Here is a 24,603-nt window from a genome sequence, read left to right as displayed (position 1 = left end):
CTTGGGTCCAAGCTGGTGAGCTTTTTGCTCAAGCCAGATGAGCCCGCACTCAAGCTGGTGACCTCGGGGTCTCGAACCTGGGTCCTTCCGCATCCCAATCAGATGCTCTATCCACTGCGCCACTGCCCAGTCAGGCGGGATTATTAAGGTTGGAAGTTTTAAAGAGATATTTAGACTCATTGGCCCCAATGATCATTTGCCAGGATTTTTTTTTCTTTGTTAAATGACTTGGATTTTCCTTTAGGTGAAAATTATCTGTGCCAGAAAAGCTTTCACGAGGTCATCTTTCTAAACAAGTTAATACTATAATAAAATATTTGATATTTGTTGCTAATTTAAAATGTCAATTTACCTCATTTATTGTTAGAATAAGTGGAGTAATAAAATGATCTCCTTTATGTAAACCTACAGAATTTTATTATGCATTTGAGTCGATCTTTTTTTTTAAATTGAGGTAGCATGCACAATGCATGAAAATATATATGCTTTTGTTCAAGTTCACAGAATTTTTGAGTCAGAAAGATGTGGGATCAATGACCAGTTCTGCCACTTACGTGGTTGGTGGCTCTGAACAATATACTCCATCACTCTGAACCTCAACTTTTAAATTGGTAAAATAGAGACACAGCTCTCAGAATTATATAGATTAAATGAGGTGAGTGTATAAAGATTTAGCATAGGCAAATGACACTTAGAATATAGTATTTTCTAAAATAGTATAACTGTCACAACTTCAACTACTATTTAATTAATTTATTTAATTTTCTTAGCTTGCATTTGTTAGTATTTTTATATCAATAGTAAATAATAACGGTGATATCAAGTATGTTTTTCTTCTTAGTGGTTTTGAGAATATGCTTCCAGAATATGTAATTTACATAATTATTATTTTAAAATAGTTTGCTTTTTCTACTTTTTTATTGTTTTTTAAAATCCATGATGGATGATGGATTACGTAAAATGCTATTTCAGCATATATATAAAAGTGATTTTTCTTTTTTTCTTAGCCAATCTAATATGCTGAATTAAGACGCTAGATTTTTAAAAAATGTTTGATTTATTGCTACATTTCTAAGATGAACTCCATTTGGTCAGGGTGAATTATTATTTGCATAAAATGCTAGATTGTTTTTGCTATACTTATTTAGGATTTTTGCATAACTATTTATAAGTGAGATTGGTCTGTATTATTCTTTCTGTATTATCTCTAATTTTGGATAAATGTTATGAGTCTCTGTGAAAAGAAGTGATACGTATTCTATGGGTTGGAATACTTTAAATAGAATATAGATTATCTTACTCCTTGAAAAATGCAATAATTTGAAATAATTTGAGTCTGAAATCATTTAGGAATAGTTTGTGGCTCTGAATCCTCTTCCTATTTTTCCCCTCTGGGGTCCCTATTCTTGACCTTCCAATACTATCCTCCTTATTTTATTTCTAATAGTTCTTCATTCTAGATCTGTTTTCAGTAAAAATAATTATCATCTAAGCTTCACTGCTGTTTATTTTTAAAATTTTAGTAGCTCTTTTATATTCTAGCAATTCTATTTGGTGATATTAATTTGCTCTTTTTCCCACCTTTAAAAAACTGGTATATGTAATTATATAATTACTACACAAATCACAGGCCAAGATATAAAACATGTCTATCACTCTAGAATATTTCCTCCTGGCCCTTTCCAGACTGTAACTGCTCCTTAAAAACTAACCTTATTATGACTTATTCCATCATTAGTTTGTTTGCTTGTTACTGAGCTTTGTATGCATGGATTTATACAGAGGGTGATCTTTAGTGTTTTTCTGTTTTCACTCAACATGACATTTGTGGAATTTGGCTATGTTGTTTTATATTCCAGTAATAGTATTTCATTGTGTGAATGGGCCATCATTTATTTATCCATCCTCTTATTGATGGACATTTGGACTGTGATGTGTTTTTTTTGTTTGTTTGTTTGTTTTCTACTATTATGAAGTAAGCTTCTATGAACATTTCTTTACAAGTCTTTTTGTGGACTTAGGCACTAATTTCTCTTGGATGCATGCCCAGGAACAGAAGAATCATTGAGTCCTGGTAGAGGCAGACACAGTGTTAGTAGAAACTCCCAGTGTCCATTTTGGTGGTGCCATTTTCACTTCTTTCAGCACTTTGTGAATGTTCCAGCTTCACTAGTACTTGGTATTGTCAGTCTTTGTAGTTTTAGTCATTTTAGTGGGTAAGTAGCTATTTTATTTGCATTCCTGGTAAAGAATGGTGTTGAGCCCACTTTAATATGCTTATTGATAAACACGTTTTAAAATCTCTTCTATATTGTTTTATTATTTCTAGTTCTTGTGCAAATATTCTTATTTGTTATATCTCTTGATTTTAATTGTGATGCTTCATTTCCTCATGTGGTTTTAACTTTGAATGCGAGTTAATCTTACTTATTTTTCTCTCCAAGAGATATAGTTTGTACCCACATAGACTGACTAATTTTACATATGCTTATTCCAGAATGCCAGGTATATCAATATTCTGGAATTATACTATATAATATCTCAGCATGAATATATCATTTCACCATTGTAAAGTTGGAATCCTATCAAAAATATTTTAAGAGAAAAAAGCTTACTTTATGATTTTAAGAAAATCTCATATAATACTATCAATACTAGTATGTGCTATTGATAGTGGGTTGATAATACTAATATTTCATATCAGAATGTGCTTTTTAAATCATAAAATCTTTTTGCTATCATTTGAGATTCACAAAAACTCAACGAGACCAGTAGGATTCTTTTTATCATGTCCTTTCATTTTTTGGGTTTTTTTTTTTTTGGTAAACAAGGAAATGGAAATTCAGACTAAATAGTAAATCTAAAGATTCACATCCAATATGTGATATAACCAAGACTAGCATAGGTCTACTTCCTGTCCAATTCCTTTTTAAGTGTGTTCTACATAGACTCACATGTTGTGTGTGTTACATATTGTTGAGTCAACTCTGACACCTGCCAATACTATGAATGGGTGATGTTCACAACATCCTGTCCTTGATTGCCCTGCTCAGCTCCTGTACACTCATGCCTATGGTCTCTTTTATGAAGTCAATCATATTATATTTAGTCTTCCTCTTTCCTACTGCCTTCTATTTTTCCCATTATCATTTTCGTTTCCAAAGAACCCTGCTTTCTTTTGCTGTGCTCAAAGTAGGATAGCTTCAGCTTCAGTTTTGTCATTTCTGCTTACAGAAATGTTTCAGGCTTAATTTACTCTAGAACCCACTGTTTGTCTTTCTGGTGATGCAGGATATCTGTAGAGTGCACTTCCAATGCCATATTTCAAATGAATTAAATTTTTTGCCTTCTGAGACTCACATAATTATTCTTTATTATACATCACATATCACATACATCATTTATTCCCCCCCAAAATGAATTGACTCATTAGTTTATCATTAGTCTTTTATAGCACATGGCTACAGGTATAGGTCTTGAAGTCAGAATGCCTGAGTTTGCATCTCAGTTATTAAAACTTGGTCAGGTTAGATTCTGGACATCAATGATAAAATGAGGATAATGACACTTCAGTTTTTAGATTTTTTTCAGATTAAATGGGATTATACTTCTAAGGCTCATATCTGGTTAATATATATTAGCTATTATTATTCTTTCATCAAATTTTTAGAGACAGCTTCTGCAATATGCATTCTACTGGTACCTGAATTGATTTCACATTGCTCCTTTCTTCTGTTCCCCAGTGAGTTTGCTTCTCTCATGTTGTTTGATATGAGATGGTACTGGACATTTCAGAGATAATATGATACTTAAATAAAAAATGATTATGTCATCTCTATGCTTTATTGGCACATGTAGATAAACTTTATTAAAATATTATCTAAGCCAAGAATTTGCCATGAAATAATAGGCTTGCTAAATTTTTCCTACATTTCTGGCCAAAAGCTTTGATGTCTTGTGTTTCCAATATATATAATATTTTACTGCATTTAATATATACTAGACATTGTCACGGGGAAACAAAGAAGAGAAGCTCCTATTTTCAGGTGAAATATTGTCACCACAAATCAGTTTCTTTTGCTACCTTCTCTTTCCTGTTTGCCATGGACAGTGAAAATTCAGTACCTGAGCAACTGTTTGTCACTTCTAAATGCCTAAAAGTGATAGTTCAGTGGGAGGAACTGGTCCCTCTATCTATAGTAGGCTTGTAATTGTTGTATGTTTTGGGAATTTTAAAATGGGTGGGAGAGTGTAATTCTAGGTTGGTGTTACTGTTTGGGTGGTTGTGAGAAAGTGTCTCCTAGACTGTGCATTTTGTAGTCATTCCCACAGGGAAATAAAACTTGGGCTTCACAAGTCAATATTTGGAGATAATTACATATAGCAGGATATTTTGTTGTGTTTTCTTGTTTAAAAGAAAATTACATCCTTCTTTGGACTTTCCCTCTCTCTGGAGCAAAGGTAGGGTGTGCGAACATGTGAAGAATGTCCATGGGGTTTGGTCAACCAGCCCAATTTAGTGCTCGTGTGATTGAATGATGGTCTACTTCCCTCTTACTTTCCCCCCCAAAGGAAAATAACCAGTAGCCAGCCCAGTCTCATCACTCTGTTTCTGGAACTACTAGTTGTGATTTGGGTTTGTATTCTTGCTTTCATGTCACTCTCCAGACTGTGTCAATTTTCCCTCAGTATAAGACATTACTTCCAGTTGGCATAAAGTATTGGCCACAGCTTTTAAGGCCAGAGGTCGATCTCTGACCAAAAGTGAAGTCATGCAAAGTTGTCCCCTCACACATCAGATAAAAGATGAGCTGGGCAAATTATATTCTTTGCTAGGTACTTTGAAATAGGCAATCTGAGAAGTGGAGACAGTTAGTAGTGGACCCAGGTTTTAGAAGATTTCATCTGAGATTGGAGTCGTCAATAAAGGCTGCATGCAAGATGAGAAAGAAGTAGACAAAGGGATGGAATGGCAGAGCGCAGAAGGAAGCTGAGAAGGCTGAGACAGAGACATGGACTCGAGGGAGTGGACTGTCCTTAGGTCCCTGGACCCAATCCAGTCCTCACTTTTCCTGAGACCTGATAATTCTGCTTTTTCTAGATTCCAGTGCAGATGTAGTCTTTCAATATCAGCCCCACCTCTCCCCACCCTTCTCCTGGTATTTAAAGTGCCATTTCTGGAGTTAGACAGACTTTAAATCAATGATTTGGGGGTAATTCATTTAAAACCTAACCTTGGTTTCCTTACCTGTAACATAAGTACAATAAAGATAATTATTTTGTATTTTATATTTTTAATCTCTTTAAAGCTTTGACCTATACTGACAATCTCCTTGAATCACATGTTACTACTCAAAGGTGAGCATGTAGCAGCTATTCAACAAATTATCAATCAAGATGAAGTAACTGAAGTTTATTTTCATACAGCATCCTTTAGTAGGGAAACAGCCACCTTTCATTTAATGCCTCAGTTCACTATCTTTTTTTTTCTTTTTTTTTAAATTTGTTAATTTTAGAGAGAGGAAAATAGAAAGAGAGAAACATCAATTTGTTGTTTCACTTATTTATGCATTCATTGGTTGATTCTTGTATGTTCTTATATGTGCCCTGACCAGGGGTCTAACCTGCAATCACTACCTTTCTTGACAACCATTATCATCCCTTTGTTGAACTAAAAAAAAGAGCCTGCTCATTGTAACCCAGCACTGAGTTGCCATTGTTATTTAAAACTAATAGAGAAAGTATGTTGGGCCTCATATTACTGGAAATACATTTTATGATTTACCGAGAACTGAAATTTCTTTCTAAGGTGACATTATAGTAGGTCTAGAAGATATACTTATAGATTATTGTGACTTTAAGAATTGTTCTCTTTATGCCATCTATTCAAAGCACATATTTGACACTCTATGCATTGTTTTGATATGATACAAAGATTCATAACTTCCCATACTGTTAAGGAAGCAATTAAAATAAAATGTGAATGTGTACACACATACTGAGAGGTTGGAGGATAGATTATAGCCTATGAAAATGGATTAGCAGCACCCTTTTGGTAGATTCAAACAGTTGAATATTCTGGTTAGGCCTACTTTCATAATAATTGATGAACACTTGGATATCTGAAAGAAAGAGCTGGTGTTGGAACGAAGCCCCAATATCTATAAGCCAAAAAGCAAAATACCTATATACGGAAGAGATGGTCTAAATCCAGTTGGCTGTAATAATATTACAGGTCAGTAGTCTTTCACTTAATAACAACTGATCTTCTGCATAATTATTCCATACTATAGCCCTTTTAAAGAGAAAAATGGGAATAAATCAGCCTTAAGCAGTGTTGTACTGTTGATGTATATGACCAAGTTAGTTTGGTCATATGCAGTGGGAAGTGATATAAATAATGGTCTGAAAACAAAGCACTTTGTCATGAATATGTAGTATTCATAGAGATGGCCTATGATGGTTGGTGGCACTAAGGTCACAGAGGGCATGTGTCTCGAAACCAATTAATTTAGCCAACCATGGATCCCTTGATCTTCATCAATTTAGAAAGAGGGTATTGGTGACCATAGTCTGAAGAGCCAAAGGAAATTTGCTACTGCCCATATAAAAGGAAATAATTTAAATCCCATGTAGTAGATGTGTAGAATAAATATATCAACAATGAGGATCATACCTGCAGAAAAATTGTGGAGGTGAAAAAAAGGAAAATAATCAACCCAGATAACTTACCTTCTTTTTATATTGTGAAACACCAGTGTGAAACCTACCCAAACTGGTCACATTTATGTACTATGAACATTTGAAAATATAAATTCAAATTCAGAATAACATGCAAATAACTCAATAGCTAATTCAAATGTATGAAAAAAAGTTTTGCAACTTTGAGTAAATATTTTCCTTAGATCACATCACTTCTGATTAAACCACACACAGAAAAATAGCATTCAGAGTCCCTGTTTATGTCTTCTTAACTAAGATTCAGTTCATTTAACTATGTTACCTTTGCAGTAGGACTAAGGCAGTTTATTCAATGGCACAGAGAAACCTGTTTTAGTAATTTAGGATAAGGTGATGTCAGGAAAGACAGAAAGTATGTGAATATCACCTTCAGAGCTTTATGGTTCCATTTTATGCATAATAAAGAAAAATGAGGGTGGTGACTTAACATAGATCAGTGATTCCTAAACTGTGTTAAGTATGAAACTCCTCAGAGTCACTTGCTGGAAGTACAGATACCACACTTCATTGCAGTTTGAGACAGGTGAATTTTACTAATGCTTGAGAAAAGTTGTTGTAAATGATGTATAGTTGCTGAAGAAAAAAATTAAATCTAAGTGACAGTGTACACCCTCTTGGCTACTATTTCTTATGCTGCAAGGCTAAGACTAGGTTATCACATTTAACTTTGGATAATGGGTCAATCAAGGAATTATCATAGTACTATAAGTCACAGAACTCCGAAAAATGTACTACAAAGTAAGTGATAAAGGACAGATTGGAAAAAAACCAAAACAGTGATCAATAAACCTTGAGGAAATGTCCAGACATCTAGTTACTTAATTAGTGATGTAATAAAGTTTATTGATATACCTGTTCCACTCAATGGAAACTCCCATGGAGACTCTATATAAAATTGATGACATGCATGAATGTGGCAAATGTGAAACAAAGTTGTCAAAGCAAGGGTAGTCTCAGCAACTGCTGTTGATTTATAGCTCTAGATCAGTCTTGGTTGGTGCCCAATGTAATTATAAGTGAGAGACTAATCACCCTCTTTAATCAAGCAAACAAAAAAGTAATTTATTATATAATACTAAGCCAATATATTTTCATAGTAGGATAAACACAATACAGAAAGTAAAGAAAAGAACTCATAGTTTTAGGCACATGGCTAATTGTGAAAATAATTAATAGATCAATTATAGATCTAACTATATCTGTTAGAGCCTTCTATGGGCCAGGTACTTCTATTACATGCCAAGGACACAAAGACAAATGAAGCATGGTCCCAGATCTCAAGTATGAGTTACTTAGAAGGTTCTTCTGATATCTAATCGAGACCTAAATTGACTTTAGAATGAGTCATGACTAGTAGCATAAAAGTAAAAGACATATAATCCTTTAAGAGAATTTTTTCTCTCTATAATATCAGCAGCTTTGTGCTGAGACCAGCTTGGCAATGGGTGTGCACGAAAGAAAGGCACTGAAGGACTTAGGAAAAAACACACAAGACACAACACAACATAAAGAAAAGATGGGTACAGGGGTCTCCCAGCCTCTAGGACTGAGAGCCCAGATCTCTGCAGCCTCATCATATTTATTCATTTCTGTAATCATCAAGCAAATTAGCAGAGCATGGAATAAATTAGCACACATAGGTTCAGGTGCAGAGAAGGATGATTAGCTAATACCTTTCAGGTATGCAGGGAATGACTATAGGGATCAGCTGCTTCCTTTAAACAATCTTATCCGTGCTTGCCAGGGCAGTGTTCTGACCCTGCAGGACTTGGCGTTCCAAAGTCCGCAACAAAGACTTGTCTCAGGGCGGCATCCTAACCTCCAGCCATTTTCCTACAGCCTTGTTATTTTCATTTAAAGCTTTATGTATTTATTACTGGTAACAAATATTAAAGGATTATAATTTATTAAATTGATTTGGTGAATTAAATGTAAAATTTGTGAATGTAAACTTTGATTTGGTTAAGGCTGGTCTTTTACAGAGACACATCTATTCAGTAAAAAAGTTATTTCAAGATGAGTTATTTCTGTAATAAAGTGATCATACATAAGACATAATAAATGATTAAATAATTTTAAAAAATCATCCCTGACTTTATTCTGTCAATTTAGTTTTAGAAACAATTACTCAACTTAGGTGATTAAAAACTATGAGGGAACCAGTGACCAATAGGGTGAAAGAATGGTAAACATGAATTTCAGTTTAGGATAATTATTATGCTTCCGCTGACATTGCTTGTAGAGCAGAATAATTTACAAATATTATGAGGGATTATTTCCAGGGCTAAATTCCCAGTTCTCTGTGAGAATGCGGTATAACTTGATAACCATCATGTAAATTCAGCTTATGAAACACTGCTGACCAGAAATGCTTTAAGGAGGTTGTTGGAAATTTTAGAAAGTATTTTCAAGATCAAATTAATAGTTACTGATTCTGTTTTGCTTACCTTTCTCAAAACACTAAGAGGGTTTTTCTCCAAATAAAGTTTTGTATATATAAACAAATGATGACAATTTAAGCTAAATAATGTAGTATACTTTTGTCCATCCTTGTGGAACTTATTTTAGCTAAACATCAAGCTTCTACATTCAAGTGAATGCTCACTCATATATTCTGGATGGACAAGTGTTACAGATTTTCCAAGAGTGGATACACAGTACAATAAACTGAACATCAGAACTATAGAAAGGGACCTTACATTCTTTTTCCATTAATCACAATTCTTCAAAATTTTACAATGTATGCAGAGCCTCATGGGAAAGTCAATGATGTACTAGATGGGCACAGAATTGTCGTAGAAAGCTTTGGTGGCTAGCATGACAGAAAAGGTAACTTTTAGTATTTTTTATATTTACTAATTTACATTTAAAAGAACATAACATGAATATCCCATCGATTTTTTGGGATTCACATTAAACATGCACATTAAAATGAGAAAACATTTTTTATATATTTTTACATACACATTAGATTAGAGCAGGAGCAATAGACACATTTGTGACACCATTGGGCATAAATGTCTAAAAGAAGCACACTCTTTTTATATATTGCTCATGTGCAAGTAAGGCCTGTGCTCCTGAATCTTGAATAATGTGAAATTTTAAGGCTCGGGATCATAACCACATCTAATGATGAATTAAATCATGGAAGGCTTTGGCTGGCCTGTCACTGAAGAGATAGGACCTAATTACTCTGAACTTGTGTCTGAAAAGAAACATTATGCCTGACATCATAATAACTTTCCTTACTAGACAGAGAAAAATGAAACTTGAGTATAGTTTTACAAATATTCAAATTCATTTCATGATCTTCCTAGTTAAAGCTTTGGCCTTACAGAGCTAATATAAATGTGATAATTTCCTGGTAACAGGAAACAATTTAGATGAAAAAGACTGCCAAAGAAAACATCAGTATTGCTAATGTTAATGAATACAGAAAATATTCTCACAGATAATGAATCTGAATGTGTCATTTTCTAATTGATTAGAAAACTTATCTTTTTATTCTCTTCCAGTAACATCTAGAGACACCAACAAAAAGGAAAAAAAATTCTTTAAAAAGAGTAAAGTAACACTGAATATTCATTGTAATTTCTATGCCTGAGAGATATTTACCAGACTTAAAATAATGAGAAAACATACCTGTTCATTTAACACTTAAAGTAGCTTACATGTTTTAATACAAACTTATAGGTAAAATGGCTTACTCATTAGAAAAATATCAGTAATGAATATATTGGGCAATAATATCTTGAAAAACAAAACAAAAATTAGGAAGAACAAAGGTCAACATAAAAAATACAATATTCATTGGTAAAGTGACATTGTTACTAATCACAAAGTTCTACAACATAGCAATTAAGTTTCATAAAAATGTATAAAAGTTTAAGATAGCACTTTGCAAAGGTCAAGATGATCCATTGAGTAGGTTATGACTGCATTATTTTAAATATGTGTTTTGTTTTAAGGCACCCCTTCACATATCTGCACGAACAAAAGAAGCAAATACTCCATCTTCCCGAGCCAAGAGGCTTTCTGGAGTGTCATATTCCAAAATATTTCCTCGCTTCATCACAATCACAAGGTCTGCCGTCAGAATAGTGTGAACCCGATGCTGTGAGTGAGAAGAACACAGTTATTTGTTACAAATTTTAGGGCACAAGTCAAAGCAATGGATTTGCATATTTCATCTATTATTAGGGACATTTATTTACCTTGGGGTAAAATTTTAAAATACTGATCCAGTATGACTGGGTCTTGTATGGGCTATAATAAATTGATTGTAGCTAACATAGTAGTTTCATCATTTTCATGGAAGTGTAAGTAGGCTAAAAATGTTTTGTCAAATAATTACCGTATTTTTTGCTTTATAAAATGCACTTTTTTCCCCAAAAAAGTGGAGGGAAAAATGCCTGTGCGTCTTATGGAGTGAAAAATATGGTATTTTAATAAATACTTTAACATACCATTTGGTTCAGAATATTTTTTTCTTATTTTCCTCCTTAAAACCCTAGGTGTGTCTTATGGTCAGGTGCGTCTTATGGAGTGAAAAATACGGTAAGTAAAAAGAGCCATGATGAACCAGTTGGGTTATAGCTTAGTCTAAACCAAAATTACCTCTTGTGTGGAATCAACTAATTCTGTGGGCTAACATGCAATTTGAAGAACCCTGATAGGTGGTCAATTCTGGGAAGACAATATGAGGAAGTCTATTCTGGCATGCAGTATTAGAATGTATTATTGAGGAGTTCAGACATGCCATCTCTTAGTCTTTCGAGATCACTGCCACTCTCTGGTTCTCTCTTCCCACACAGCACCCTCTGGAGAGAAGCTTTGGTGTTAGTAATAAATAGTAATAAAAGCTACTACTTATTGAACACATACTACACATTAAGTGCTCCACACACATCCTTGTTCATCATCGGAACATCCTCACATGTAAGTGTTATCTCTCTTCACTTTATAGGGCAGACCACTGGGGTTCACAGAGATAAAGCAAAAGCAGAAGATCACAAAGCTATTTAGCAGCAGGACCAGCATCAAAACTGGGCTTAATTTCAAAGTGTGAAACATGTCCAACCTGCACCAAACTGTTTCACAGGTAGTGTCAGCTACGGCAGGAGCCTGTTCCCCTGCGGCAGTTAGCGTGGTGAAGAGCACAGGCTCTGAAGTTAGACTAGGCTCACAGTTTGGTTTCATGACCCGTTTAGCTGTGCAACGTTGAGCAACAAATTTGACTGTTGATGCCTCAAGCCTCCTATCTATAAAATGATGGTGGTAAAAGTACCTGCCTAGGAGAATGATAGGGAGGACCAAATGAGATAATCCATGTAAAAAAAATCAGCAGCACCTTGTCTGACACATATAAGCAAATAATAAATGTCAGTTACTGTTATCTTTTATTATTATTATTTTTAGGATTTACAAGGGAAAAAATCTGACCAGTAGGCCTTTCCATTATACTTGCTAAGAGAAGTGCTGTACAATAGAAATATAATGTAGGCTACAAATGTGAGGCACATGTAATTTTAAATTTTTTAGAAGCTACATTGCAAATACACAAATAAACAGGTAGACTCTACTTTAATAATATATTTTAACCCAGTATATTCAAAATGTTATTTCAACATGTAACCAATATAAAAATTATTAATAAGTCTTTTACATTCTTCTATTAGTACTAAGTTGTTCAAATCCAGTGACTATTTCACACTTACAACACCTTTCAATTTGGACTACCCATTTGCAAGTGCATAATAGTCACATGTGGCTAGCTAGGTGCTACCATAATGGACCCACACCGTGCCAGTCAAAACGTCAGCATGCTGAGGGAGTGCTGCTACACCTGGGAAAACCATCTGTTTAGCTGATACACAGGCTTCCAAAGTACCTTCTCTTAACAACTCAAACTCCAATCTAAAGCCACTGCCAGGGGCAAAGGCCTATCTTCTGCTGTGAGCCACCTAGATGGGGTAGGCTCAATGTACACAATTTCAGAAAAGCAAGCAGTCCTATTTGGGACTTACTAGAGGAGAAAAGAAACACATATGTGGAGTGTGCTAACGATGACAGCTTAGGACATGCATTACTATTTCCAACATTCACAGACAAATCTATCCGTCACTGAATATTGGTGGCTAATTATACATATTTAGGAAATACCACTAGTTGAAAAATAATGTTTATTTATTTTTGAGAAAGGACCAGAGCCATTTGCATACTCATACATTTAGAAAAAGTAAATACTTAAACTGAATGTACTATTTAATTTTTATATACTGTACATTTTCCCTCCAAAAAATATTAGTTTTTCAATAACCATATCACAGATATTAAGAATTTGGCTTCTAAATTCATAAATAGAATATTATAAACATATCCTTGATATTCTAAAATAATTTTTATTATAAAAAATGAAAACATTGAAACACTTGGCCAATGGGAATAAATATAGCTGCTTTTTATTCTATTAATCCAAATTATTCTTTGCTTGACAAAACATGGTGTCAATTGCAATAGCATTGATACAATTTTCAAAATGTACCACAGGAATTAATCTAATTAAGAATAAAGAATAAATCATTTTTGCCCTGGCCAGATAGCTCAGTTGGTTAGAGCATTGTCTGGAAGCACAGAGATTGCTGGTGTGATCCCTGGTCAGGACACATACAGGAACAGATTGATGTTCCTGTCACTCCCTCTTTCTCCCTTCCTCTCTCACTAATCAATGCATAAAATTTTTGAAAAAAAAATTATTTTCATAAATAATGCCATGCACTATTTTGGTGGATGAGGGCTTCTTTTTATAAGTTATAAAAAATCACCATAAATTATTCCATAAATTTCATTGGCAGGTAACAAAATGAACAGAACAACTTTTAGCAGGGAAGGAAAACTGTTACTTGTCATAGAGCTGAGTATCATTCTGCAAATTGGTGGCACTCCGTCTCCTGTGAGTACGTTAGAAACAGCTGGTCTCACAGTACTCTGTTCTCCCCCACAGCTTTTTGTGTGTCCAGCGGGGAGAACTCAGCAAGGGTCTGTTTCTTCCCCGCCCCCTTTACTTGCACATTCAGAGGGAACAAGTTCCTTTTCCCTATCTCTCCAGTGAGAAAATTCTTGAAAATATTACAGAGCCATTCTACAACTAGCCAATTCTCTTACCCATGAAATTGTTCACACGTTAGTGTGACCATGGGACTTCTCCAGGGCAGAAGGGATCCCTGAGTTCACTGGGGAAGTGAGAGAAGGTGGGTTTCCCTCCATGCAGGCCTAGTTTACAGAGGGTGGGTCCTTATGGGGTATCATTTCCTGCCACCATGTGAAAGCCATGCTTCAAAGGGTGCTCTTTTTCCCATGCCTCAGTCACAAAAATGGAAGCCTAAGCAAGCCATTCAAAGCTCCATTATTCAACAGTTAAACTTAAGTCATTATTTAAATTAATGCATTCTTCAAGGCAAGTACAGAACATGCATGGTGTTTTTAAGGATGCTTACAGAACACCCCAAGGAATAGGGAAATCGGTTCTTAAGATAACAGGTAAATCTGGTTCTTGTGTTTTCGTAAACTCTCTCGCATGCTTACATGTTCAAACTGAACGTAACTGAAGCACTTCGTGGGGCTGATATGTGTGCCAGTACCGTGTAGTGAGCTCCCTCGCCACATCCCTCCCCTTGGAATCTGCATTAACCTGGCCTTACTGAGGGGATGCTGCTAAGATAGCTACCAGAGAAGGGGAGGCTCACGATGGTCTACTTGTTGGTCATCACCAAAGTGGAAAAGAGGCCATTCTTGCAGGCAAGCAAGTTTGGAACCGTACCACACTCCACTAAGATACCCTCAGAAAAGACTAAGACAAGGCCTGCGTCCATAATAGAAGAGACACGGTGCTAGAGAGAAAAGCGGAAAGAAGAAAGTGAATCAGCACGAGAGAAAATGTCCAGGCGGTTTATTTACAAAATCATTTTTGTTAAACACGAAGGCTAAATGTAAGAATCCACCCATCTGCAAAAAGAAAGAGAAAACCATGGCCTATGGTGAGGAAGTTATAACATAAATTACAGAGATTTAAGCAGTTCTCAATTGAATTGGTACTCAGAGAAAGTATTGCCTTAGCAGTGAGGTATCTTATTGCCTTCTTTAAATAAAGTTAAGTGAGGCCCTGGCTGGTTGGCTTAGCAGTAGAGCATCGGCCTGGCCTGTGGAAGTCCTAGGTTTGATTCCCGGTCACGGCACACAGGAGAAGCGACCATCTACTTCTCTACCCTTCCCCCTCCCCCACCTTCTCCTGCTGCCATGGCTCAAATGGTTCAAGCAAGTTGGCCCCAGGCACTGAGGATGGCTCCATGGCCTCACCTCGGGCACTAAAATAGTTCCATTGCTGAGCAATGGAGCAATGCCCCCAGATGGGCCCAGGAGGAGGCTTGCTGGGTGGGTCCTGCATGGGGCACACAGGGGAGCCTGTCTGTCTGCCTCCCTACCTCTTACTTAATTAAAAAAAAACTTAAGTGAATAGAGGCATAGAAATAAAATATAAATAGCAGAATTGGCATTCAAAGTTAAGAATTTTGCTTCTGAAACTGCTCATTAGACCATCAGATATTTGAAAAGAGAATTTTCCCATATGAACTGCCACCTGTACCTGGTGAAAAAGCTCAGCCCATGATCTGCTGGAACCTTACATTTAGGATATAATTTAGGGGAGGTGAGGAGAGCAGAAAATTTGGAAAAAATACAATGTAAAGACTTTCAGAGCATAATAGTTTTTTTTTTTTCCTTTTTCGCACAGATACAGAAACATTAGCAGAGAAATACATACATAATTCAATATAAGCACATTTTAATTGCTCAGAAATAAAGATCATTGAATCTTGGAACAAAAACTAAAGAGGAATAAATCAACTCTGTCTGCCATACTTACAGCTATTGTAACAACGGTGCGGTCTGCAAAAGCTGTCATTACCACTTTCTGCAAAATGTTTTCCTGCCAAAAAATAAACAAATTAAGTATGAATTGTCCCTTAACTACTTCCTCTCCCTATGACACTTGGTCTCCAAGAATAATGTTGCTACACGCCCAAACACCTCTGAGACCACACACTCCTCAGTCACTGTAGAAAGTATAACAGGGAGACATCCCAGCAGCAAGTTCACAGATGCTGGGCTCTGCAGGTGTCTTCAAAATGGAAATGAAACTCATCTGATCAATGAGAGTGACTGATAAGTTTATAGCTTAGGAACTGAAAGAGGAAAATAACAGCAAAAGGGCATGGAAATGCTCACTTGAGTCACACCACAAATGGTATGTGTTCAAAACTAATAAAACTTGAAAAGGTGTTACACTTTGGGTCAGAAAAAGGAAAAGGAAAATACATGCCCCAAATTTAAATTTTGATCCATAAAAGAACATTCCAGAAAGGAAACATTTTTATTCCCACCACAAACCACTGTTACCATTATATTTTAAAAGATGTTCTGGATAAAGATTCTACCTCCCTCCTAGAGGCAAGCTTGATTACCTATGTCTTTTTTTTTTTTTTTTTTTTTGTTTTTTTTGTTTTTTTTGTTTTTTTTTTTTTTCAGTTTATATATAATTTTATTTTTTTAATGGGGTGACATCAATAAATCAGGATACATATATTCAAAGATAACAAGTCCAGGTTATCTTGTCGTTCAATTATGTTGCATACCCACCACCCAAAGTCAGATTGTCCTCTGTCACCTTCTATCTTGTTTTCTTTGTGCCCCTCCCCACCCCCTATCCCTCTCCCATTCCCCCCTCCCCCCCCGTAACCACCACACTCTTGTAAATGTCTCTTAGTTTCACTATTATGTCCCACCTACGTATGGAATAATACAGTTCCTGTTTTTTTCTGATTTACTTATTTCGCTTCGTATCATGTTATCAAGATCCCACCATTTTGCTGTAAATGTTCCGATGTCATCATTTCTTATGGCTGAGTAGTATTCCATAGTGTATATGTGCCACATCTTCTTTATCCAGTCATCTATTGATGGGCTTTTTGGTTGTTTCCATGTCCTGGCCACTGTGAACAATGCTGCAATAAACATGGGGCTGCATGTGTCTTTATGTATCAATGTTTCTGAGTTTTTGGGATATATACCCAGTAGAGGGATTGCTGGATCATAAGGTAGTTCTATTTTCAGTTTTTTGAGGAACGACCATACTTTCTTCCATAATGGTTGTACTACTTTACATTCCCACCAACAGTGTATGAGGGTTCCTTTTTCTCCACAGCCTCTCCAACATTTGCTGTTACCTGACTTGCTAATAACAGCTAATCGAACAGGTGTGAGGTGGTATCTCATTGCCGTTTTGATTTGCATTTCTCTAATAGCTAAAGAAGATGAGCATCTTTTCATATATCTCTTGGCCATTTGTATTTCTTCCTGGGAGAAGTGTCTATTCATATCCTCTTCCCATTTTTTTATTGGATTGTTTGTTTGTTTGTTGTTGAGTTTTATGAGTTCTTTGTATATTTTGGATATTAGGCCCTTATCTGAGCTGTCGTTTGAAAAAATCATTTCCCATTTAGTTGGCTTTCTGTTTATTTTGTTATCAGTTTCTCTTGCTGAGCAAAAACTTCTTAGTCTGATGTAGTCCCATTCATTAATTTTTGCCTTCACTTCTCTTGCCATTGGAGTCAAATTCATAAAATGCTCTTTAAAACCCAGGTCCCTGAGTTGAGTACCTATGTCTTCTTCTATGTACTTAATTGTTTCAGGTCTTATGTTTAGATCTTTGATCCATTTTGAGTTAATTTTTGTACAGGGGGAGAGACTGTAGTCCAGTTTCATTCTTTTGCATGTGGCTTTCCAGTTTTCCCAGCACCATTTATTGAAGAGGCTTTCTTTTCTCCATTGTGTGTTGTTGGCCCCTTTATCAAAAATTATTTGACTATATATATGTGGTTTTATTTCTGGACTTTCTATTCTGTTCCATTGGTCTGAGTGTCTATTTTTCTGCCAATACCATGCTGTTTTGATTGTCGTGGCCCTATAATAGAGTTTGAAGTCAGGTATTGAAATGCCCCCAGCTTCATTCTTTTTCTTTAGGATTGCTTTGGCTATTCGGGGTTTTTTATAGTTCCATGTAAATCTGATGATTTTTTGCTCTATTTCTTTAAAAAATGTCATTGGAAGTTTGATGGGAATTGCATTAAATTTGTATATTGCTTTGGGTAATATAGCCATCTTGATTATATTTATTCTTCCTAGCCAAGAACAAGGTATATTCTTCCATCTCATTATATCTTTTTCGATTTCCCTTAACAATGGTTTATAGTTTTCATTATATAAGTCCTTTACATTCTTTGTTATGTTTATTCCTAAGTATTTTATTTTTTTTGTTGCAATCGTGAAAGGGATTGTTCTTTTGAGTTCCTTCTCAGTTGTTTCATTGTTGGCATATAGAAAGGCTATTGACTTCTGTATGTTAATTTTGTATCCTGCGACCTTACTGTATTGGCTTATTGTTTCTAGTAGTCTTTTTGTGGATTCTTTGGGGTTTTCGATGTATAGTATCATATCATCTGCAAAAAGTGATACCTTTACTTCTTCTTTTCCGATATGGATGCCTTTTATTTCTTTGTCTTGTCTGATTGCTCTGGCTAGAACCTCTAGTACCACATTAAATAAGAGTGGAGAGAGTGGACAACCCTGTCTTGTTCCTGATTTAAGGGGGAAAGCCTTCAGTTTAGTGCCATTTAATATGATGTTAGCTGATGGTTTATCATATATGGCCTTTATCATGTTGAGATATTTTCCTTCTATACCCATTTTGTTGAGAGTCTTAAACATAAAATTGTGTTGTATTTTATCGAAAGCCTTTTCTGCGTCTATTGATAAGATCATGTGGTTTTTGTTCTTTGTTTTGTTGATATGGTGTATTACATTAACCGTTTTACGTATGTTGAACCATCCTTGACATTCTGGGATGAATCCCACTTGATCATGATGTATTATTTTTTTAATATGTTGTTGTATTCGATTTGCTAGTATTTTGTTTAGTATTTTAGCATCTGTATTCATTAGAGATATTGGTCTGTAGTTTTCTTTTTTGGTGCCATCCTTGCCTGGTTTTGGTATGAGGGTTATGTTGGCTTCGTAAAATGTGTTTGGAAGTATTGCTTCTTCTTCAATTTTTTGGAAGACTTTGAGTAGAATAGGAACCAAGTCTTCTTTGAATGTTTGATAAAATTCGCTGGTATAGCCGTCAGGGCCTGGACTTTTATTTTTGGGGAGGTTTTTAATGGTTTTTTTCTATTTCTTCTCTACTGATAGGTCTGTTTAGGCTTTCTGCTTCTTCTTGACTCAGTCTAGGAAGGTTGTATTTTTCTAGGAATTTATCCATTTCTTCTAGGTTGTTGAATTTAGTGGCATAAAGTTTTTCATAGTATTCTACAATAATTCTTTGTATATCTATGGTGTCCGTGGTGATTTCTCCTCTTTCATTTTGGATTTTGTTTATATGAGTTCTTTCTCTTTTTTCCTTGGTAAGTCTTGCCAAGGGTTTGTCAATTTTGTTGATCTTTTCAAAGAACCAGCTCCTTGTTCTATTAATTTTTTCTATAGTTTTTCTGTTCTCTAATTCATTTATTTCTGCTCTGATTTTTATTATCTCCTTTCTTCGGCTGGTTTTGGGTTGTCTTTGTTCTTCTTTTTCTAGTTCCTTAAGGTGGGAAGTTAAGTGGTTCACTTGGGCTCTCTCTTGTTTGTTCATATATGCCTGAAGTGATATGAACTTCCCTCTTATCACTGCTTTTGCTGCATCCCATAGATTCTGATATGTCGTATTGTCATTTTCATTAGTCTGTATATATCTTTTGATCTCTGCACTTATTTCTTCTTTGACCCATTCATTTTTTAAAAGTATGTTGTTTAGTTTCCACATTTTTGTGGGATTTTTTTCCTCTTTTTTGCAGTTGAATTCTAGTTTCAAGGCTTTATGATCAGAAAATATGCTTGGTACAACTTCAATTTTTCTGAATTTGCTGATGTTGTTTTTGTGGCCCAACATATGGTCAATTCTTGAGAATGATCCATGTACACTGGAGAAAAATGTATACTCAGTCACTTTGGGATGAAATGTCCTGTAGATGTCTATCATATCCAGGTGCTCTAGTGTTTTGTTTAAGGCCACTATGTCTTTGTTGATTCTCTGTTTGGATGACCGATCTAGAGCCGTCAGCGGTGTATTGAGGTCTCCAAGTATGATTGTGTTTTTGTCAGTTTTTGTTTTAAGATCAATAAGTAGCTGTCTTATATATTTTGGTGCTCCTTGGTTTGGTGCATATATATTAAGAATTGTTATGTCTTCTTGATTCAGTGTCCCCTTAGCCATTATGAAATGGCCATTTTTGTCTCTGAGTACTTTTCCTGTCTTGTAGTCAGCATTATCCGATATGAGTATTGCTACACCTGCTTTTTTTTGGATGTTATTTGCTTGGAGTATTGTTTTCCAGCCTTTCACTTTGAATTTGTTTTTATCCTTGTTACTTAGATGAGTTTCCTGTAGGCAGCATACAGTTGGATTTTCTTTTTTAATCCATTCTGCTACTCTGTGCCTTTTTATTGGTGAGTTTAATCCGTTTACATTTAGTGTAATTATTGATACTTGTGGGTTCCCTATTGCCATTTTATATCTTGCTTTCTGTTAGTTTTGTGTCTTGTTTGATCCTTCTCTTTTGTTTTTCTATCTTTTGTTTTTATTTGGTTGTATTCCATACATCTTTCCACTGTTGCTATCTTTTTTATCTCATGTACTTCTGTGGTGGTTTTTTCAATGGTGGTTACCTTTGAATAATGAAAAGGGTCCCTACCCTGTTCATTGTAGCAAACTATTTTGTGAGTACTTTTGCACTCCATCGTTCTTTGCTACTGTTAATCTCCATCTTCTCCCCCTCTTTCTTTTTGTTGTTGTCACAGTTTAAATTTGGTTTTATTGTGTTCTTCTTGGAGCTTTTACTTGTGGCTCTGTTTTTTTTTGTTCTTTGTATCTGATTGGAGAACCTCCTTTAGTAATTCCTGGATTGGGGGTTTTCTGATGATAAATTCCCTCATCTTTTCTGTATCTGTGAATGTTTTTATTTCTCCTTCATATTTGAAGGATAGCTTTGATGGGTATAGTATTCGTGGCTGAAAGTTCCTCTCTTTCAGGACTTTAAATATTGGGGTCCATTCTCTTCTAGCTTGTAGAGTTTCTGCTGAGAAATCTGATGATAATCTAATGGGCCTTCCTTTATATGTTGTATTCTTCTTTTCCCTGGCTGCCTTGAGAATTTTTTCTTTGCCAATGGTTTGTGTCAATTTCATTATGATATGCCTTGGAGTAGGTTTGTTGGGGTTAAGAAAACTTGGAGTTCTGTTTGCTTCTTGAACTTGAGGCTTTAGTTCTTTCCACAGGCTTGGGAAGTTCTCATCTATTATTTGTTTGAGTATGTTCTCCATTCCATTTTCTCTCTCTTCTCCCTCTGATATACCTATTATTCTTATGTTATTCTTTTTGATGGAGTCAGATAATTCTTGTAGGGCTATCTCATTTTTTTTAATTTTTGAGTCTCTTTCTTCTTCTCTCTGTTGTGCCTCAAGTTGCTTGTCTTCTATTTCACTAATCCTCTCTTCTATCTGACCTGTTCTATTAGCTAAGCTTGTTACTTCGTTTTTCAGCTCGTGAATTGAGTTTTTCATCTCTGTTTGATTTGTTTTTATAGTTTCAATTTCCTTGGACATATATTCTTTGTGTTCATTGAGTTGTTTTCTGAGCTCCCTAAATTGCCTTTCTGTGTTTTCTTGTATATCTCGGAGGATTTTTAGGATTTCTATCTTGAATTCTCTGTCATTTAGCTCCAAGGTTTCCAATATATTAAATTTTTTCTCCATAGATTTTTCCTCATCTAGCTGTGTTACCACTCTTTCTTTTGTATCCATGATATTCGATTTTCTCTTCCTTAATGGCATCTGAGGGTGGTTTTGTTGATAGTATTAATGAGATTTAATAAAGAATAAAAAGTTTAAAAAAATAATAAAAAAAAATCGAAAAAAGTTGTTTTTTTAAAAAAAATTAATAATGAAATAAAGAAAAATAAAATAAAAATTAAAAAAAAAAAAAAAAAGGAAATTATTCCCCCCCTCCTTTTTTCCTCTCCTCTCCTCTCCCCTCTTTCTTGATAAAACAAACAATGCCTGTGATGGAGGGCCTGAATTGGGGAAAAGTAATAAAGGGGCAAACAAAAACAAAAACAAAAGCAAAAAAAAAAAAGAAAAAAGAAGAAAGAAAAAAAAAAAAAAAAAGAGCGTATGGACCCACAAAAAGCAAATAAGGAAAAAATTTGGGTCAAGAATAAAATGATTTGCTTTTAGGTGTTGGTTGTCTAAGAGTTATGATGAGAGGATTAAGAGGAAAACGGAAAAATGGGGGGACAAATTAAAAAATTACTATTGTATTTAGTGGAACAAGAACTAGATAATATGGAGAGCCAGGGATGGGAGCACTGCTAGTAAGTTAAAAAGGTGAAGTAAAAACCCCCCAGAATGCCACAAACATAAGTTTGAGTCCCAGATAAGATAATTTGTTTGTTATTGAGGTTTGAGTGAGAGGAGATGTAAAGGAGAAAGGAAGAAACTAATATAGAGGGAGAAAAGAAAGAGAGAGAGAGAGAAAAAAAGAGGGAACCACTAAAAGAAGAAAAAAGAAAGGAGAGAGAGAGAGAGAGTTAAGGGTTTTGGAGTGCAACCCTCATAGAGAGAAAGGAAGAGAAGAGAAAAGATAATGGGAGATGTAACACTTATGGGTAGTGTAGTTCAAGGAGAGGAGAGAGTAAGACCGGTACAGAGTTAATCGGCCAAATTGGAGGAGGAAAAAAAAAGTATCAAGAATGAAGATAAGAGAAACAAACGAACAAATATAATAAAATGGGATAGGTTATAAAGTCTGCAGATTATTCTTGATTTTGAGAGGTTATCTTCTTGCTTTTTCTTTTCTCTCCCTCTTCCTGGTCGGTGACTCTGTACCCCGGGTTTTGCCCCTTTGGCACGCTCAGGTGGAGGTTTGCAGTTGATAAGTCTCTATGGCAATGTCATGTATTGTGCTTTAGTCTCGTTGGCAGTCTAGGCTATTAGCATTTATAGCCTCCGACAGTGAGAGAGTCTGTGTTCCTAGAGCCTTTCTCCTAGTCTTTCCTTCCTCAATTAGTAGCCTGATAATCCAGCTATGGGTTGCTGCTGCCTCTGCCTGGATAGTAAGAGGCTCAAAGAGCTGGCAAATCCCCACTCTATTTCCACTCAGCACAGGGCTCTGGGTAAGGCTCAGTCAGTCAGAGCTGCTAGCATAATCAGGCGGGCTTTCCGGCCATTCAAAGACCTCTGGCTCTGCCACTCTGTCCGGTAACACAAGCGGGTGCCCACTTCCGGGGCACTTGAAGGAAACTCTCACTCACTGGCTGCGCGCGCAGACCAGGATATCCGGCCAGCAGTCTCACGCTCTGAGTGAAACCCCCAACCGCAGGGAAAAGTTGCAGCGTTGGAATTGAGTCTCGCTCCGTCCCCGTGCGCGGCTTTTGCAAGGCGCTGGGGCGGCCCGAGATTCCGCTTTGGCCCACACAAAGGCCCCTGACTCTGCTCCTCTGTGCGATAACACGGGTGCGCACTGCCGAGGCACTCGGAGGAATCGCTCACTCCTTATCTGCGCGCGCAAACCAGGATATGAGGCTGGCCGCTTTCCCTCTGAGTGAAACACCCTCCGGCAAGGAAAATCTCCACCATTGGAATTAGTTCTCACTCCCTCCAGTGCGTGGCTTTCCCAGGGCGCTGGGGCTGCCCAGAGACTCTGCCCTCGGCCCACAGAAAGGCCTCTGACCCTGCCTCTCCGTGGGGCAACACGGGCACTGACTCCCGGGGCTTAGGAAGAAATCTCTCGCCCACTAACTGCGCACCAGCCAGGAGACCGGGTAAAATGGCCGCGCCGCTTGTCTTTCTTTGTTTGGGTTTGGCGCGAGTGTTAGCTTGTATTGCCCGGGTTGCCACAGGATCAGATTTTCCTCGGCTTGGATCTCCGTGCCACAGCCTGGTTCGGCCGTTTGTTTCGCGGCCTGGATGTATTCACCCCCTTTGCCCGCCTCAGTTTCTATATTCACAGTTACCAGAGAAAGCCGCCCTGTTTAGGTTAGTGAGGAAGGCGGAGCATTTCTTACTCCCTATTTCCTTCGGGGTTTGGTTATATATTTAGCCAATTTTTCACTCAATCATACCTTTGGGTGTATTGCGAAGCATCTGGAAGCTCCAAGTATAGGTTTTTCTGTTTCTGGTTGAAGATCTTGTTGAGTTTTGGGGGAGATTTATCGGTATCGCTTCCTACCCCGCCATTACTCTGACGTCATCAGTTGATTACCTATGTCTTAATGTAAAAGAGTTCTTTCTTCCAATAAGGTACCTTATTGACAATTAATTCATTCTAATTCATTGCTGTTGTTATAATAATTTCCAAAATTGTAAAACCTTAGTAAGTAATACTAATTTTGATGTATTTATGTTGACTTAGGGAAAAGGCTTGATTAGAAACTATTTTACTGCTTTAAATTATGTTAATGTTGAAAAGTTACTTACTTTGTATAGTTACTTTAATTGATTAGTCTTACTTAACAGAAAGAAATAATGTTGAATTAGTATTGGCTCTTAATCTTGAAGCTATTTCACTTTTTGGGGTTGTTTCACCAAATCTAATGTTTACAGCAAGAAAATAATATAAGATTGTGGATCCTTTTTATTTTTGTTCTTTTTGATGCCAAACTTTTTTTTTTTTTTTTTTTTTCATTTTTCTGAAGCTGGAAACAGGGAGAGACAGTC

At 36.1% G+C, this 24,603-nt stretch overlaps 1 protein-coding gene across 7 annotated transcripts in view; it reads right to left on the bottom strand.

The window, feature by feature from the left end:
* Nucleotides 1-8,247: 8,247 nt before the first annotated feature.
* The window catches only part of ABCC9 (ATP binding cassette subfamily C member 9), a 154,468-nt gene continuing 138,112 nt past the window's right edge, over nucleotides 8,248-24,603 (bottom strand). For 5 of the 7 annotated variants that reach the window (XM_066354625.1, XM_066354608.1, XM_066354662.1 and 2 more), the window contains 2 exons: nucleotides 15,662-15,724; nucleotides 8,248-10,855 (listed from right to left, as the gene is read on the bottom strand). In XM_066354625.1, the coding sequence (XP_066210722.1) occupies nucleotides 10,718-10,855; nucleotides 15,662-15,724 (201 nt within the window). In that variant the 3' untranslated portion in view covers nucleotides 8,248-10,717. Of the gene's footprint in view, nucleotides 10,856-14,467; nucleotides 14,631-15,661; nucleotides 15,725-24,603 lie in introns of all 7 variants that reach the window. The other 2 variants (XM_066354653.1, XM_066354643.1) reach the window with 2 other exon arrangements.

This window comes from Saccopteryx leptura, chromosome 1 (assembly GCF_036850995.1).
Source record: "Saccopteryx leptura isolate mSacLep1 chromosome 1, mSacLep1_pri_phased_curated, whole genome shotgun sequence".
Classification (NCBI taxonomy): domain Eukaryota; kingdom Metazoa; phylum Chordata; class Mammalia; order Chiroptera; family Emballonuridae; genus Saccopteryx; species Saccopteryx leptura.
Note: the sequence above shows the minus strand (reverse complement) of the source record. Positions and strands in the feature narration are given on the sequence as shown.